This window comes from Sorghum bicolor, chromosome 6 (assembly GCF_000003195.3).
Source record: "Sorghum bicolor cultivar BTx623 chromosome 6, Sorghum_bicolor_NCBIv3, whole genome shotgun sequence".
NCBI lineage: Eukaryota > Viridiplantae > Streptophyta > Magnoliopsida > Poales > Poaceae > Sorghum > Sorghum bicolor.
Window position 1 is genome coordinate 58,455,830 of NC_012875.2, and position 18,226 is coordinate 58,474,055.

An 18,226-nucleotide genomic window follows, 5' to 3' on the forward strand; every position below is an offset into this window, starting at 1 on the left:
ATGATGGAACAATGTGCCTGCGGAAAACAAAACCACATATAGAGAATGCCTCCTGTGCATTGCTCTAAACTGCTGGAGGATTTCTAGCGGGCACTTCAAATTCCATCATCGGTATTTTGGTTGTTCACTCCATAATCTAAAATAGAACTAGTCAAATTTCACCTTCCATATCCTATTGACATATTTCTCTGGTATTCAATTTTCAAAAAAAAACATGTCCTTGATTTTCAAAAATTCATTGGTGCCCTAAAGTTCAAATAATTTACAAACAATTAACTTTGAGGAACTTAATTTACACATGCAATAGATTTTGAGTTAATCTAGGTAAATTGTGTGTTCTTTGTTGTGATTTTAGGAGCTTAATAATGTCACCTTTTGAATTTATGAAAGTGGGGGAAATATATGAGTTTTTGAAGAAAAACCCAGGTCTTCGGCAACATTACCCAACCAAAACCAAATCGATTTAAATGAAAATAATGTTGTTAACCAAAATTTTCAAGTTCTATTTGGCAAGACTTTGGCATTATTCGGTGATCAGTGATTTATTCGGTTTTGAGATGGCCTTAATTGGTTTAACCAAACTTTTCTATGACTATTATACTAGGCACTAAAAACATTTGCATGTTTAAATGTACCCCTATAAGACTTTATATGTTGTAACTACTATTTTTTTCTGCTTTTGTTCTATTGCACGTTACATTTCTTGTCTAGTACTTTTTCATGCAATTATGCTGTTACTATCTCCTGTACTCATTGCATTATCTCTTGTACAAGCATAATACGTATTGCGGTTATCTGATTAATCAACCCAATTCAATAAAGCTGATATTGACCATTTGTTTAGTTTTGTGGCAACAATTTCAATTGACATTTTGCTAAAATAAACAAATGTTACCCGATTTCAATTAGCTTTTTTTGACTTTAGTAGAAAACTCTTGAAGATACATAGTCTTAAACTATTTTCTTGAGTGCGCTAGACGCATTGAAAAGTGAAATGATTATGTTTTTTTTATTTATCTTACGCACTAACCAGATCAACACTCTGTTGCTAGTCTTAGCTAATAATATGCTAGTACAGTAAAAAGGTTTATTCAGAAGAGTGCTAAATTAAAATAAAGACTGACCTAGCTTAGAGGACACTTCTGGTTTTTATCCTCTTGCAGTTGTCCGGTGTACATTAATCAAAAGCCGGGAAAGGAAAATGTCACATGCATGATATGGCTTTTGTTAATTTGTTTACCCAAAGGCGCCGTGGTAATGACAGTGAATTGAGACGGCGGCAACTTATAAGCATCGTCCTTGCCCTTGCGTAAAGACATAAAGGTAAGTTTAGTTGTCCCCCTCTTGCAGAATTTGGTATGCACGATCGATGGGTGCAACTGAACTCTTCTTTATTTTCCAGTTTCAACACCACCTTTATCAGGTAGCTAGGCGTCCTTTTTTTTCAACAGCTAGGTGTTTTTTTTACATTAATTAACAAATGGTAGCCTAGGCACCGTTTTTTAAAAAATAATCACCAGTACGGCATATCTTGCCGACGTTTTGGTAGATGGGTTAGTTGTACATCCCGTGACGATGCACGCATGTGCATCACCCTGTTTGGCCCTAAAATGAAATGCTATGTCCAATGCCGATGATCAATTTGGTTGAATTGCAAGGTGATCATCTACAGACATACATCTAGTACAACACGTTAGCAATAGCTGCAATAGTTTTTTCATATAAAAAATCGATGGCCATTCTTGTTCGCCAATAATGTTTTTCTCTCACTCCAAACCTGCCAACAGTACTTTGTGTCATGGCTTATCAGACAAACGAACAAGTGGTGCCGATTAGTTAACAATCTAAGAGTGTTTGGTTAGAGGTATTAAAGTTTAACAAATATTGTAGCATTTTCGTTTTATTTGATAATTAGTGTCCAATAATAGACTAATTAAACTTAAAAAATTTGTTTCACAAATTTTTTCTAATTATGTTTTTAATTTTATAAATAGTTTATCTATATTTAATACTCGTATTCGATGAGACAGTAGTTAGTAAAATTTAACAACGGCAACCAAGGCCTTGTTTAGTTCCAAAATATTTTGCAAAATTGACACTGTAGCTCTTTCGTTTGTATTTGACAAATATTGTCCAATTATGGACTAACTAGCCTCAAAAGATTCATCTCGTCAATTTCGACCAAACTGTGCAATTAGTTTTTATTTTTATCTATATTTAATATTTCATGTATGTGTCTAAAGATTCGATGTGATGGAGAATCTGAAAAATTTTGCAAATTTTTTTGAAACTAAACAAGACCCAAATGTGTCTAACACACGTCGGCAGCACAGTCAGCTTTCTGCACAGCGCCAGGGGCGCACTTGCCGCCTGGACTTTTGGGGATGGTGTCGGGTCACGGTCTCATGATAGATCTCTCATCATCGCAGGTCCTCCCGGAGTCAACAGCTAGCTAGCACTGGCCGTGGCAACGACACGTCGACACAACACCTACACTTGGCTGTGAATGACAGTCTAGTAGTGGCACACGTAGCGACGCCCGCGGGCTTTCGTCGCGCTCCCCTTCGCGCTGGTGGTGCTGCTGCTGCTGTCTGGTCTGTCGGTTGGAACGACCAGACCACACGGACAGCGTCGATCGCCACCTTGCACTCGCGAGACGAACGAACGCGACGCCAACAGAGACGACATGTTGATGGTGCGGTGGTTGCCCGCCGGAACGATTTGCGGCCGGCTGGCCGGTCTGGACGACGTGAACGTGATCGGATCGAGCACGTGGTACGGTTTCTGCTTTAGTTAGGACTAAAATAAATAAGAAATCTGCTTATCTAATACTGTTGAATAACTTAGTAGATAACCTCAAACAATTTACTTAGCAGAAAAGTCGTGACAGAACTGTTGTTTGTTAATTTGTTACTAAGGCCTTGTTTAGTTCACCCAAAAAACCAAAAAGTTTTCAAGATGAAGCATTATATATATAGATGAAAATTAAAAGGAAAAAATCTACATCACCCCCTCAACTATGGGGTGGTGTCTACTTTACCCCCGAACTATAAAACATTCTAATTTACCTCCTGAACTATTCAAAACCGTTCAAATCACACCCCCGAGTGGTTTTTTATGGCGGTTTTGCTACAGTAACCATGGGTTTGCTACGGTACCGTGGTTTTGACTTTTTCTTTTTCCTATTTGTTTTCATATAATCTTTGAAAAATCATAGTAAATCACAGAAAAATCATAAAATAGAAAATCTAATTTTTTTGGACTCCACATGAGTAGATCTACGCAATGAATATATAATATAGTGTACTTTAGTATAATTTTTTTGTAGCTTTAAATTAGTTAGAAAAATCAAATTTTATCTGTAATTAATTGAAATAATTCATAGTTGCACCTTGTGTGGTCCAATTGTGGTGAAATTTTTATGGTGGACTAATTATTCTATGCTTGAACTATAGTAAATATTTCATACTCATCGGATCATGTATAACTAAGTTTATTCAGGTTTATGCTTGTTAAATATAATTAAATATATAACTAAGTTATACATGATCCGATGAGTATAAAATATTTACTATAGTTCAAGCGTAGAATAATTAGTCCACCATAAAAATTTCACCACAATTGGACCACAGAAGGTGCAGCTATGAATTATTCCAATTAATTACAGATAAAATTTGATTTTTCTAACTAATTTAAAGCTAAAAAAAATTATACTAAAGTATACCATATTATATATTCATTGCGTAGATCTACTCATGTGGAGTCCAACAAAATTAAATTTTCTATTTTATGATTTTTCTGTGATTTACTATGATTTTTCAGAAATTATATGAAAACAAATAGGAAAAAGAAAAAGTCAAAACCACGGTTACTGTAGCAAAACTACCATAAAAAACCAATCGGGGGATGATTTGAACGGTTTTCGATAGTTTAGGGGGTAAATTAGACTGTTTCATAGTTCAGGGGGTAAAGTAGACACCATCCCATAGTTCAGGGGGTGATGTAGACTTTTTCCAAAATTAAAACTAATTGCATAGTTTACCTGTAAATTGCGAGACTAATCTTTTAATCCTAGTTAGTCTATAATTAGACAATATTTATCACAAATAAACGAAAGAGCTATAGTAGCGAAATCTAAAATCTTTTTCATCTAAACAAAGGCCTAAATAGAAGCGCGGCGCGGCTTTCATGTCGTAGTCCACTTCAGGTAGTAACCGCGGCAATACGCTACGTGATTCTGTACTGTACTCTACTACTTTAGGCTCTATTTTGTTTAAGGGTCGACCGAAGCCGAACATGCATGGTGCGTCACACTCCATGGCTCCACCCTGATGTTCGAGTATGTATCAGATGATATTTAATAAGGAATTAAAATTTTAATGTTAGCTTTGTCATCCTCGGCTTGCAAGCGGTTGATGATTCATTACCAGGTAAAAGGTATCCATACGTCGTCTTATTTCTGAACTTGTTCTTTCACATAATCCATTGATGAAAGATACCCACTCAACACTAGCGGCTGCTATTGAAGGACTAGCATCAGTTTGAGAGGTTCATGCATAAACAATCTCTGGGTTGCACATATCGCTAAGGCCTTGTTTGGATACCAAAAAAAATTTACAAAAAATTCTAGATTTTTCGTCACATCAAATCTTACGACAAATACATAGAACACTAATTGCATAGTTTGCATATAATTTGTGAAATAAATTTTTTGAGCCTAGTTAGTTCATAATTAAATAATATTTGTCAAATACAAATGAAATTGCTACGGTGTCGATTTTGTAAAAAAAATTAGAGCTAAACAAGGCTTAAGTATCATGTGAGCCCGAGATATATAAAGAGAGAGAGATGCATGAACAAAGAGCCAAGTCATCCTCCTATGAAAGTTGAGAATCAGGACTGGACATGTTGAGAGCTGAAGAATAGATGGCATCTTTAGTTTTTCATAAAATGCAAAATACAAAATGTCAACTACTTTATAATAATGAAGTACAAGATACCAAATTTTTTGGGGTTATGTTTAGTTCTATCCAAAATAAAGAATTTATTACTCTCATTCCTTGAGGCTCTTTTATGCCTTTTTGGTCTCTTGAGGCCAAAATCTAAAATGCAAAATGGCAATCATTTTGCTAAAACTTTTGCATGGTGTTTAATTCTATTATACAAAATGCTGAACCAAAATCTAGAATTTTTTTGGATGAAAAAGAAACAAAACACCCCGAGTGAAGAAGCTCTGCAATGCACGTTTTCCGGACCGCACATCCTGGTAAAAAACTAAATCACCCTGTGTTCCTTGAAGGCTAGCTGAAAAATATCACATATCAAGTTCGCATATGTTAGGATAAAAATAGGATGACATGTTTTTCTTACTACTATATATAATTTTGTTTCCTGTCAAGTTCATATCAACCAAGCAGGCAAGCAGCAACAGACCTCTTCTAGTATCCGACGGATTTTTTTCGTGAATGCCACTATGCAGATCCCGTGCACCAGCTAATTTTCGCCGCACTCACAGTGGCTCGGTGTTCTTGAAAGAGCATTGCTTTGTTTTCTTTTTATAAGTTTTTTTCTGAAAGACAATTTTTGTTTTATGTGAACAAAGTAAACGAGAGAAGTGAGAGTATGCGTCATGTCAGGTTATTTATTTTGTCCGGCTAAGGCCTTGTTTAGTTTGTAAAAAAATTGATTTTTGGCTACTGTAGCACTTTTGTTTTTATTTAACAAACATTGTCCAATCACGGAGTAACTAGGCTCAAAAGATTGATCCCACAAATTACAGGTAAACTGTGCAATTAGTTTTTATTTTCGTCTATATTTAATGCTCCATGCATGCGACCGCAGATTCGATATGACGGGGAATCTTGAAAACTTTTGCGAACTAAACAAGGCCTAAAGTTGATACTTGGATTGCCATTAGACTTGTAAGTAGCAAGGATGCAGTGTCAGTCTCGAATCAAGATGGCAACGGGGCTATCCCCGTCGGGTTTGAACGAAACGTTCTCTCCCCCGAGTGAATCAAAACTCCCCGCTCCCCGTCCCCGTCCCCGTCCCCGCCATCGGGGATACATTTTCCCCATCCCCGTCCCTGAACGGGGATTTCATCCTCGTCGGGTTTTCCATCCCCGATTTAGCAGCACCACTTGCGACCACGACAGGATCCAATTTCAGGCGCCACTGAAGATCTTCAGTACCCCGTGATGCAGGATCTAATTCCAGACGCCATCTCTGGGAAAGCTCTCAACGAGCTCTCAGAGTCAGAGTCAGAGCCAAAAGCACACAGGGGAGGGGGAGGACGGGAGGGGGCGGCGGCAGAGCTCTCAGAGCCACGGGAGGAGGGGGGAGGGGGAGGGGGTGGTGAGCCGGCAAAGGAGCTCTCAGAGTCACGGCTCCTGCACTCGTGCGACGTCGGGGAAGAAGTGCGAGCGTCGGGCTGCGGCGTGGGGAAGAAAGTGCGGCGCCTGGAGACAAATGGATGGTGAGAAGGAGGAGCTAGGGTTTCACAATATATATATGTAAGAGTTTTGGGCTGGATTAATTGGGCCTCTATGCACTATGGCGGTTATGGGCTGTACTCGGGGACCCAGTGAGGAACGGGGACGGGGAGGTAGGGAACGTTCCCATCCCCGCCTCACCCGAAGGGGCTGAGATTCAGCCATTAATGTCCCCGTGAGGGATAAATCTACCCCATTTTCTTTCTCTAATGGAGGAAATCCCCATCGGGGATCGGGGCCCGTTGCCATCTTGAGTCTTGAACTCAATATCCTACCTAAAAAATACGTCTTTGTGAAACTTGAAAGAATCTAGAAGGGTGTTTGGATGTAGGAACTAAAGTTCATTAGATGTATATCTCGGATGTCACATGAGGTGGTCTATGAAGTATCCGATACTAATAAAAAAATAAAATATAGATTTCATTATTAAGTCACGAGACTAATTTGTTAAGCCTAATTAATTTACTATTAGCAATTTTTACGGTAGCAGTCATAGATTAATCTATCATTAATTATTAATTAGATCTAAAAGTTTATTTTATAAATTAGTATCTGTATCTTTAGTTTGGTAACTAATAAATATTTTATGTATATGTCCAGATAGGACTAAACACGAGCAGACTCAGATTCCTCTCACCGACGTGGCACGTACGACTCACTCGACGGGACGTGACATACGTTATTGGTCGAGTGAACACGTCTTTGGTGGTACGGCTTCATTATCGATCGCTTGTGCAGCTCGTTATGTTTCCAAGTCGTGGAGTCAAGTGTGATGTGGCTTGTGAATCCAATCCAATAATAAAAACAATATTATGCATATATGCATATGCATGGTATAATTGGTAACGAAAGAGTCATTGTTCAAGTGAACTTTGACTAGAAAATTATTAACACGCACCACAACCATCTGATGAAGATCATTTGACACCGTAAAATTTATCCTTTTTTTCCACAATCCTTATTAAATTTAGCTTCATTTGACCTCGAGCAACTAGGGTCTTGTTTAGTTTCCTCAAAAAACTAAAAACTTTTCAAGATTATCTATTACATCAAATTTTGTGGCACGTGCATGAGGCACTAAATATAAACGAAAATAAAAAACTAATTGTACAGTTATCTGTAAATCACGAGATGAATCTTTTAAGTCTACTTACTTCATAATCAGACAATGTTTATTAAATAAAAACAAAAATACTTACAGTCCGAAAACCAAAAAAAATTTGAAAACTAAACGAGACCTAGAAGCGCAGGAATACCCGGTAGAAGATCCATTGCTCACTGCTCACCGTCAAAACTTCCGGTTTTACCGCAGCTTAGCGCCGAGCGTCGGGTGTCTTTCTCATCAGAGAGAGGTGGAGAGCCGAATAACAAAACTATTTATTATTCTGGACCTGTTTGTTAGGATAATATAAATATAAATAATATAAATCCTTCACGATATTCACATGCGCCGTTCGCTGTACACATACACCCGCGCCGCGCGGGAGCCCTCGCCCTTTCTCGCCGCCGCCCCTCTGTTTGCCCCATTTTCTATTCCCGAGTCCTTCCCAACTCCCATCCCAAGCGGCGGAAAGAGAAGGAGAGAGAGAGAGGAGTTGCAAGTTGGTGAGATGGATCTGTTGGAGCGGAACATTAAGAAGGGGGACACGACGGAGGAGGAGAAGGCGCGCAAGGAAGACGAGCGGAAGGAGGAGGAGGAAGTCGGTGAGAGGAAGACGAAGACCCAGGACCAGGAGCCGCAGCCGCAAGGCCAAGTCCTCAGCCTCTCGCTCGCCAACGGCAGCGCCAGGTACCTAAGCCTCTACCCTCACCTCTCCGAGACTCCTGCCCCGCCGAAATCCGGCGAGGGCTCGGCCTCCGTGGAGTGGTTCGCGGCTGTTTGCTCCATCGATTGGAATTTGGGTTCGTCTCATCTCCGCCGCGCTTTTCCCCCCTTTCCTGTTCTCGGTGGTTGACGCGCTTTAGCACTTGCCACCCCATCTTTTCGCGGTATTGTGGAAGGGCCGCGTGGGATGGGCTGTGGCCGGTAACTTTCGCGGTATCAAATCTGATTGCGGCCGCTGCTCCGGGCGAGGATACGGAGCCGGGCAGCCGGCGTGGCGGATCCGGGAACGCGTGCTCGTCCTCTCTCCTCGCTCGCAGACGAAATCCCCTTTGCTGCTTCGGTTCACTCCATCGCTCCCTCCTGTTGCGCTGCTGTCGCCGTGTAAAGCAGCCTTGTGTAACCTTGTTCTTCGTTGGGGGTCAAGTTTCGGTGTAGTTTTAGCATCAAATATTCTTATACCCAATAACTGCAGATGCTGGTCTGCTGGGATTGGGTTCCTCAGTTGCCGGAAATCTTCGTTTCCCGTCCGGTCCTCGCTCATCCTTGCTGTCATTAGCTGTCTTGCGTTCTATCGTTATGGCCGACACGAAACGGAAACAGAACTCCGTGGCTGGCTTAGTGCCAAATGTTTGCTTCCTTTTGTTCTAGGACTCTCTCAATTCAGTTTGTCTTTGGGGGTAATAATTGTTTGAATGGTAGAGGCGATTTAGTTTCTTTGTGTTTGCCCAAAATGGTTGGCATTTTTTTTATGGTTCCTAGGCTTTAGGAAAAAAACTTTGACAGATGACGTGCAGATCCAAGTAACCATTTCCCCCCTCGTTTGTTGGGTTTCTCGTTGTAAAAATTGTTTAAAGCTTTATGAAAGGTTCTAAATTAAATTGCACAGTCAGGTTAACCACGGGTAACTGTTACTGTTTGCGATGCAAACCTTTAGTTGTAGAAATGGGAAAACATGCATAGATCTGATGAAAGTTGAGTTTATCAGGCAGATAATAACCTTGTTGCCGTCATTTAAGAAGGATTTGAAATGAAAAAAAAGGAGTTAACCCCACTCTCCTCCTGTCCTACTTACCAAGGAGGCAAGGACCTTATGCTAGAGTGCTAGACTGTGTGGTCGGGGACCCTTGGATGCAGAGTCTGCAAACCCTGCAAACCGATTCGAGACATTGAACTGTCCTTAAAATTTCCTCTGATGTTAAGCTACTTTTTCCTTGAACTGGACCATTTGTTGCAGATTTGTCTGCTGTGCTATAATTAGTTGTTCAGTATGTTTCTTCGGAAGCATTTATTTGTTTTCCCTCGACAGTTCTAGAACAATTAGTGTATGATTCTGCTATTTTCTGTTCCATTCTGTTTCTTGGTTAGTTGTTATCCACCCCCATTTGAACAATAGGAGGGAAAAATCTTTTTGACTCTGACAAAATGCTTTGCAATATCTGTACCGCTAAGTCCCTACAAATGATTTGAAAGCCACTGTCCAGAAGCCAATCCATTCACTGGTCAAGTAGACATATCTTTCTATCTACCTCCATTTTCCGTTCATTACGAAGTAGGATGACTGCTTCCCTGTGCTCGCGCACACATTCTATCTCTTGCCAGTGTTGAACCCATCACATGGCTTTATTACATGTTTTAATCTGAACTACTAGTAAGGGTGACATGGATCTGCCTAGTTTCAATTCAGAGATGCCATTTTATCTGTCTTTGCGTGTTCTTATTTTTCTGCATTCTTTACTACAAGGTCTGGAATGTTGCCGATGGCGAACCCGTCAGCTAATCCTGCACAGCTTACGATTTTCTATGGTGGATCAGTATGTGTGTATGACTCAGTGCCTCCAGAAAAGGTGATATTATCTTCAGTTCATTTACAGATATCTTTTTTGTTTTTTCTTTTGTACTGTCTGTTAAAGATACGTATGTATGCTAACACACTAATTTGACATTGACAGGCTCAAGCAATCATGCTTATAGCTGCAGCTGCAGCGGCTGCGGCAGCCACCAAAGGCAGTGCTGCCACTGCTGTTAAGCCTCCTATGATGCCTGCAGCCACTGTTGCCCCAGCAGCAGTTGTTTCTCCTGTGCTTACAAGGTCTCCATCACTGCAGAGCACTTCTGTAGCAAATGGGCAACCTCAGGTTGTTGCTGACCCTAGCTCAATATGCAAACTTCAGGCTGGTAAGACCACTGCATCTTTTGTGTAAAAATCCAGAAATGGAATACTTTTTTCAGTTTTGACATTGTCTAACATATCTCTAAACTATCTTGATCTGTTGGGCAGATCTCCCCATTGCCAGGAGGCACTCTCTTCAGCGCTTCCTTGAGAAACGCCGTGACAGGTTAGCATGATAGATGATAGGCTAATATTCTGAATCTTATTCTTAGGCTCCTTGCACAGGTTTAAAACTTTAGTTATTAAATGCTGTATGTGGTACCAGTGTTCAACAGTATATGTTGTACCCTGCTCTATTGTTGTCCTCATGGCAGGTTAAAAAAATAAAATAATTTGCTGTTTACACTTGTATTTGAATGATTGCACTTTCTGCTGACAAGTGCTTAATGACTGCATTCAATAAACAAAATGTGACTAGTTCCTTTAAAACATTCCTCTAAGATTCTAAAATTTCTTTACAGGAAGAATGAGTAGAGAGCTTGCTTCCATGATATAACACCTAGCAGCTAATACCCTTGGATCATGCAACTCTCTTGAGTTTTTTAAATATCTGCAAATCGAAATTAGACTTGGAGTTCTGGAACCAGCGGTAGTACAAGAGACATTTTTTTTTGGTTCAGACATGCATTTTAAAACCCATATTTGTGCTCCAAAGGTCTTTTATTTTAGGTGGTACTTATAGGTTGAAGTCAATGTTGCAACATTTAGCTGTTCAACAGAGGAACCAAACTACAGTAAAAATGTTCTTCCACCATTTTATTTCTGTTAGAAAAAAAACATATCTGAGAAGGTGGTCGCCTAAAGATCCATTTGTTATCTCTAGGTGTAAACTAACAGCATTCATTTTTTCAGATATCTGTTTTGTGTTATCTTAAAATTGAGTTTAGGATTGTTATGGATCAACTGACTTTGACTGCTGATGGCTTGTAACAGGATCGTGAGCAAAGCTCCCTACAGCCCCGCCAAGTCGTCCGACGGCATGGAGTCACCGGGGATGGAGGTGACTGCGGAGGGCAAGACCCAGTAACTTGAAATGTAGGGTTGCCGCGGAGTCCGAACACACGTGAAGGCTGACGTTTGTGGGAAGGGGCAGGGACGTGCTGCTGTTGGCTTTGTGTTATGTGGTGGCAGCAGCAGCAGCAGCAGCAGCAGCCTGGAACTGCACTAATAATGGGACCGGAACCTGTATTACCGTTGTTCTGTTGTCGCGTGCTAGGTTTATTCTGAAGTGGGATTCCTTTACTACGCATACCGAACTGCTACGATATGTCTGTTGTACATCATGCCGGTCGTTTGGTCTGTCTGACTTTGTTACATTGATCGTCTACTAGTAATGGAGGAATGCAGTACCACGTATGAGTATGTGTTTCGTGTGAAAGATGACGGGCTTCGGTTGCTTGTTTCCACTACACTCCCGTTTCGGCATTTACGAATTACGATTGGCTTATAGTAGAATGGGCTTCGTTAGAGCATCTCAGGCTTTCTCACCTAAAAACCAAAAACTTTTCAAGATTCTCTATTACATCAAATCTTGTGGTATATATATGGAGCATTAAATATAGATAAAAATAAAAATAAAGTCTAATTATATTAGTTTGTTTGTAAATTGCGAGATGAATCTTTTGAGTCTAGTTAGTTCATGATTGGATAATATTTAATAAATAAAAACGAAAATACTATAGTAACTCGAAGCAAAAAAAAAAAAAAACTATACAAGGCCTCAGCTTGTAAGCCGTTAGTTTCCCATCCCATTGCCTTCTATGGTTTAGTCATCCCGAGTTCCAGTAGAATGACAGCTGACGGAACGGCAGTCCAGTTCAAGGTCTTCCCGTATCTGGCCGGCGGCTGTGTTGCCACTTAAAATTACACGACGTGCTTCCCTCGTTACAATTGACTTGCCACTTGCCGGCTAGGCAGGTGTTGTTGGTCAACGGAGGAGGGCAGAAGACGCGCGTTGGTGCCGCCGGGCGGATCTGAACGAAGCACGTCGCGGGTGTAGCTGAAGCACGTCCCAGTTTCCGTCGCCGTCCGCGAGAGGCTCACTCTCAGATGCGACCATGCGAAGCACGACGTCGCCGTCCATGAGAGGCTCAGTCTCTGAGGCCCTACAACACGAGGTCGCGCGCTGCTGCATTGATTGGATCTGGTCTAGTCACACACAAAAAAAAAAAGAGATATATTGGATTTGGGTTAGGCCTTGTTTAGTTCATCCTAAAATTCAAAAAAATTTCAAGATTCTACGTCACATTAAAACTTTTGGCACATGCATGGAGTAATAAATATAGACAAAAATAAAAACTAATTGTACGGTTTATCTGTAATTTACGAGACGAATCTTTGATTCTACTTAGTCTATAATTAAATAATAATTGACAAATACAAACAAAAATATTATAATGTTAAAATTCAAAAACTTTTCACAACTAAACGAGACCTTAGTAACCAAGTAGGCCGCCCATCATTTTAGAGCCGCTGGAGTCCACTTATAATACGGGCCAAACCTGGCGGACTGCCCAACTACTGGACTCGGTCGGGCGAGCCTTTTGCGTTCGCGCTGGCCCCAACTCGGAGTCAAGGCAAGTTTTTCTTCTTTGTTTTACAGATACGGACTGAATCAAAGCAACTTTGTTGCTTAAAATCTCTATAAGATTTCTTCGTTACATTATAGGCCTTGTTTAGTTCGCAAAATTTTGGGTTTTCGGCTACTGTAGCATTTTCGTTTTTATTTGACAAACATTGTTCAATCATGGAGTAACTAGACTCAAAAGATTCATCTCACAAATTTCAGGTAAACTGTGTAATTAGTTTTTATTTTTATTTTTATTTTTATTTAATGCTCCATGCATGCGACCAAAGATTCGATGTGACGGAAAATCTTGAAAATTTTTACGAACTAAACAAGGCCATAGCCGAGGACCCCTGCTTCTTGCTCAACCAGCCGTTTCCGTACCGTGATGTGGCGACCTTCTCAAGTCTGACACACTCAGAATTAGTATATAGTGCTAGGGACTAACTCGGCCGCTACTGTTCTTAACTGATGGATGATCTGAAAAAACACAACGCAAAGAATATCGGATCAATCAACCTCGACGGTCATCGTTCGGTTCCAGAAAATCGTCGGTGGAGGTCTTCCTTGGTGCCCGGCAGGCCATTTGCACCTTCTGTCGTTAGCTAGCATATTAGTATTGTTGAGGTTGAATGGGTCTACTCTCGCTCGCTTATTTAACGAAGAGCAAACTCAGGCAGCTAGCAGTTGTCCCACGTTAGCGGAGCGGTGCCATGAAACCGGCATTTCAGATGACTGGCACAGCTCGCCATATCATATCCAGATATTGGATCCAACTACATGTGCAGTATAAATCTGGATCCATAAGTGATTTTCACAGCGCTTGTCTTTCACCACTATCAGCTCACATGCTTATTTGGTTATTACCCACTCACAAAAGATGAACTACTACTTGAGAATGGGTACACTAACAAAACATCCACCGAAATGAAACAGAAAACAGTTCCTTGAGATTCTAAGACACCAAAAGGGAGTGAAATTGCATGATGAAACAGAAAATAGGATAAAGATTGTAATATGAAGCGCAGATGGTGTGACTGCAACGGGTTGCATCACGCGTGCGAGCTACGAAGGATCCCGTGGAAGTAGCCTCCGACCATGACCAGGGATACAAGGGACACGACACCAGCTGGGAATATCTTCCCGGACTTCTTGAAGCGCGACCCCATCACTGACAGAAGCGCAGCCGCTATACCTGGAACACGAGAAGAAAACGATGTCAAGTGAAGAATCTTAGATTGGTCAAACTTCCAAGCAAAGAAAACAGCCAGTGGTTCAGGAAAAAAAAAGATTCTGCATACCTAAACCGATCGACGATGCAAAGACAGGTCGCACTGGGAGTTGAGTATGGACGAAGTACAGAACCAGGGCTGATATGCCTCCTGCAGCCAAGGATTTCTGGCTTCCACTCTTCATATATCCCATTACACCACCGGCTACAGAATTTAAAGACACAACAATCAGTTCCTGCTTTTTTTTGGCACTTTGGCAGGAACAGCCAGCATCGAAATTTCTTACATTCCAGGATATAGTCAGGCATAATAAAGCAGCAAAGTAGGTGAATCTAAAACAGATAAGTAAATATTGGAGTGGCGGAGTGAAGTTGTTCCAGAAATCCGTACATTCTGTTAGTTCAACAAATAGAATAAACATGGAGAAAAGAAAACTAAGTATAAAAGGCACAAAACAGAAAGATCACAACCGAACCGACAGCTGTGTCAACAAAATTAAGACAGTTCTTTGTAGAATCAAGTCGACCATTTCTAGCTTGTTTGAATGCTCAAGAATTCTGTGGCACACAGAGATATAGCAATACACTTCTATGTATGCCAAATCAAATCCCAATTCTCGCTTCATTCTGGTTTATCCTATTTTCCAGCGAACCGTGACCGATGCCATCAAACTGATCCTTAGAAATGTAAGTAATAAGTTTTCATTTGTACTGTAGGAAATAAAGAAATGTATGTCATGTCCTGATGCCATGCCCATCTAGCAAAGGCAGCAGCACGCGGAAGGCAACACATGAAATTAATGGTGAGTAATTGTCACCATAAGGAATTCAGTTAATATCATCTCTAGATATCACCACACTAGATAGATCAATCTGACTTATTACATCTCAAGGACAAACAACTAAACAAGTGATATGAGTCAATTAGAGGGTGATAATAAGGGCATTGGTTTGTGTTTTGCGTCAGAAACAAATAAGTAGATGTTAAGGATTTCATTGGACAAGCTGAGGTTATGCCAAGAATCCATAACATTCTACTTTCACAAGCAAGATAAACAATGGGAAAGGAATACCAAGTATCAAAGGCAAAGAAAAGAAAGACCACCTACAGCTATCTCGTGGAACTAAAACACTTCTTTGTAGAATTAAATCAACCATTTCTAGATTCTTTGGACGCTCACAACATCCTTCATCCTAGGAGCACTATTATACCACCCTCATTCCCCTCCAGCCACTAATCGAGACAGATAATAAGAAAGAAGCACATTCTGTAGTAGACAGAGACTTCTGTATTTTTTTTAAAAAAAAAATCTAAACTTTCATATTCATTTTGTTTGTTCTAATAGTAAACTGCAACCAATGCCAATGCCATTAAACTGATCCTAAGTGATTCTCAGGGGCAACAAGATCTAATTGTGCACATGACTCATGTGTAAGTCAAATGAGGCGGCAGCGGCGCAGTATGCGGAAGACTTGAGTTCATGAAGCAACACTGGTGACTGCTGAGTAATCACCAGTTCACCACTGCCTAAGGTATTCAGGTAGTCACAACAGGAAGGTCAATAATTCTGATTTATCGCCATCTCAGAGACAGATTTGATAGCTGAAATAAGAAAACAGCCCACAGTACGTAGCTCGGAGTACCTAGGAACAATTTCAGGGCCAGATTGGCTACTAGTGATTAAAAACTGATCCCAATTCGTAAAGCAAAACATACTCTCCACACCCAATCCAGATCGCGCTTCCAACGAATCACTCCGGGGAGAGGATTACCTCCGACGAGCGCGGCGTAGGCGAGAGTGAGTTTCTGCGACAAGGACAGGCCCTGCTCCATCTTCTCTTCCTCCCCTTCCCCTTCCTGCCCTCCTTCCTTCGGGTCGCTTCCGCCGCCGCCGCCGCTCCCTCCCGCACCGTCGTCGCCTCCTGATCCGCCGCCGCCGAGCTCGGGTTCCTCCTTGGTCGCGACGGCCGCGATGAGGCGGGACCGGAGGGGGAGGGAGAGAGAGACGGGGGCGTGCGACGCGCGGCGCGGGAGCAGCAGCAGCGAGGACTGGGAGCCGGAGATCGGGAGCGGCGCAACGGCGAGGTGCGTGAGTGGGGTCGTGGCGAGCGCGAGGGCCATCGTGCTCGAGCTGCTGAAGCTGATTGATTGACTTCACTGCGGTCACCGGTCAGGGGGGGCGGTACTCGTGATCGTGATGGGGGAATTTTTTTTGTTGGTGGCAGTTGACGTTAGACTGCAGGTGGGGCCAGTCCAGCGAAAACCTCCGCTCCGCGTCGATCGCGCCGCGTCAAACGCTTCGGCGTGCTCGGCCCGGCCCAGTAGCGGGTTTGCGACGGCTCGCGAGGCTGGCCCAAGTTTGCTAGCGCAGCAGCGCGGCAGAGCGTCCAGCTCAGTGGTGGGAGGGAGTGGGTGTGGGAGTGATTTGTACCATATCGCTTAGCAGTGCGAGGTGGTAGGCGAGGGAGAGGAATAAAAGGAGCAGCAGGGCTACCTTGCCAGAGCACGCAGCTGCGCGGTGCACACAAAGCGAGCTATTCTTTCGCCTTTTACTAAAGAATACCGTGTGTGCGCCGCAAATAGCAGCATACGCTTATTTTTGGAGGGTGCTCTTCTTATTGGAGGGCCCCAACAATTCAAAAATAAAATATTTTTTATTTATTATAAAAAATTAATAAAGATAAAAATAAAATTGTACTTATTTGCCTTAATAGTGAAAAAAATATTAAATTAGAATGTTTTAATACAATTAAGTTGATAAAATTAATTATTTTAATTAGTACATTTGGTTCCTTGACATAAGGATTCACGAGCTTGAATTGCTTTGTTCTGTGCGCTGATCAAACTATCCTAATAAGGATCTCGAAATGTCAATTTTGTGAAACTCAAAAGTCAAAACGAACTGCTACTACTACTATCACGAACTGCTACTACCACTATCATTATTAATTTAGTTTTGTAGCTCTGCGTCATTATCTTCATCTGCTGGCCTAATCGCAGCGCATTATCTTCATCTCTGACCTAGTCAAAGCGCAGGTTAGTTTGTATTTTGTACTTAAAACTTATACTCCCTCCATAGTCCCACCACTCAAGAGAGTGCAATTCTATATCTTAAACAACTAAAATTTTATTATGTTTATTGAAATTTTTATGTGTCCAATAGTTACTATAAAATTCTATAACTTAATCTAATATAATACTTAGGGCCTATTTGGTACAGCTCACAACAGCTCATGGAGCTGTTGTGAGCTGTTTTTTTTTCCAAACACTTATTTCCAAAACAGCTTCATGGGTGAAGCTGTTTTTCCCCTCCTCTCACAAAGACATAAGTTGGATGAAGCTGAAAAAAAGTAGCTTATTGCAGCTTCTCCCTCATTTCTCTCTCTCAACTTTGCATGAAGTAGTTGGTGAAGCTATTTTGCCAAACATTTTCTCCAAAACAGTTCAAGTTCATCTAGAAAGTCACTCATGAAGCTATTTTCTAAAAAAACAGCTTTACTAGTGAAGTTGAGCTGTGCCAAACAAGCCCATAATGGTACCATAATAATATATTTTTTATATATAATTGATCAAACATAAAATGATTTGACTTCTCAAAAAAATAAAGAATACTCCATCCGTTCACGAAAGAATCAATTTCTAGAGTTGTCCTAAGTCAAACTTTTCAAACTTTGACCAAGTTTCTAGAAAAAATGCTAAGATTTATGGTATCAAATTAGTATCATAGGATATATTTTCATATGATACGCATTTTATGTCATAGATCTTGTTACTCTTTTCTATAAAGTTAGTCAAACTTAAAACAGTTAAACTGACACGGATTCTAAGAATTGATTCTTTCGTGAAAGGAGGGAGTACACTCTTTTTAAGAGAGACGTACACATTTTTTTGAGACTACATGGTAGGTTCAAAAAATCTCAAGAATAAATAGCGGGTGCGCCG

At 41.0% G+C, this 18,226-nt stretch overlaps 2 protein-coding genes across 2 annotated transcripts; one reads left to right on the top strand and one right to left on the bottom strand.

Annotated features, from left to right (window-relative positions):
* On the top strand, nucleotides 7,934-11,848 carry LOC8079603 (protein TIFY 3). The gene is made up of 5 exons (XM_002447191.2): nucleotides 7,934-8,280; nucleotides 10,058-10,160; nucleotides 10,266-10,491; nucleotides 10,595-10,652; nucleotides 11,420-11,848. The coding sequence occupies exons 1-5, from the start codon at nucleotides 7,937-7,939 to the stop codon at nucleotides 11,511-11,513; spliced, it is 825 nt and encodes a 274-aa protein (XP_002447236.1). The 5' UTR covers nucleotides 7,934-7,936; the 3' UTR covers nucleotides 11,514-11,848.
* LOC8068500 (protein FATTY ACID EXPORT 7) lies at nucleotides 13,804-16,458 on the bottom strand. The gene is made up of 3 exons (XM_002448621.2): nucleotides 16,057-16,458; nucleotides 14,354-14,488; nucleotides 13,804-14,247 (listed from the first exon to the last, which is right to left on the bottom strand). Exons 1-3 carry the CDS (start codon nucleotides 16,403-16,405, stop codon nucleotides 14,105-14,107), a joined length of 627 nt encoding a protein of 208 aa, XP_002448666.1. The 5' UTR covers nucleotides 16,406-16,458; the 3' UTR covers nucleotides 13,804-14,104.

Excerpts from the sequence above, each read along its gene's own strand:
- LOC8079603 (XM_002447191.2), top strand. The coding sequence starts at position 7,937 with ATGCGCCGTTCGCTGTACACATACACCCGCGCCGCGCGGGAGCCCTCG. Across the intron at positions 8,281-10,057 it reads CTCGCCAACGGCAGCGCCAG|GTCTGGAATGTTGCCGATGG; the intron begins GTACCTAAGCCT and ends CTTTACTACAAG. Across the intron at positions 10,653-11,419 it reads CTTGAGAAACGCCGTGACAG|GATCGTGAGCAAAGCTCCCT; the intron begins GTTAGCATGATA and ends GGCTTGTAACAG.
- LOC8068500 (XM_002448621.2), bottom strand. The coding sequence starts at position 16,405 with ATGGCCCTCGCGCTCGCCACGACCCCACTCACGCACCTCGCCGTTGCG. Across the intron at positions 14,489-16,056 it reads CTACGCCGCGCTCGTCGGAG|CCGGTGGTGTAATGGGATAT; the intron begins GTAATCCTCTCC and ends TAAATTCTGTAG. Across the intron at positions 14,248-14,353 it reads TGCATCGTCGATCGGTTTAG|GTATAGCGGCTGCGCTTCTG; the intron begins GTATGCAGAATC and ends CTCGTGTTCCAG.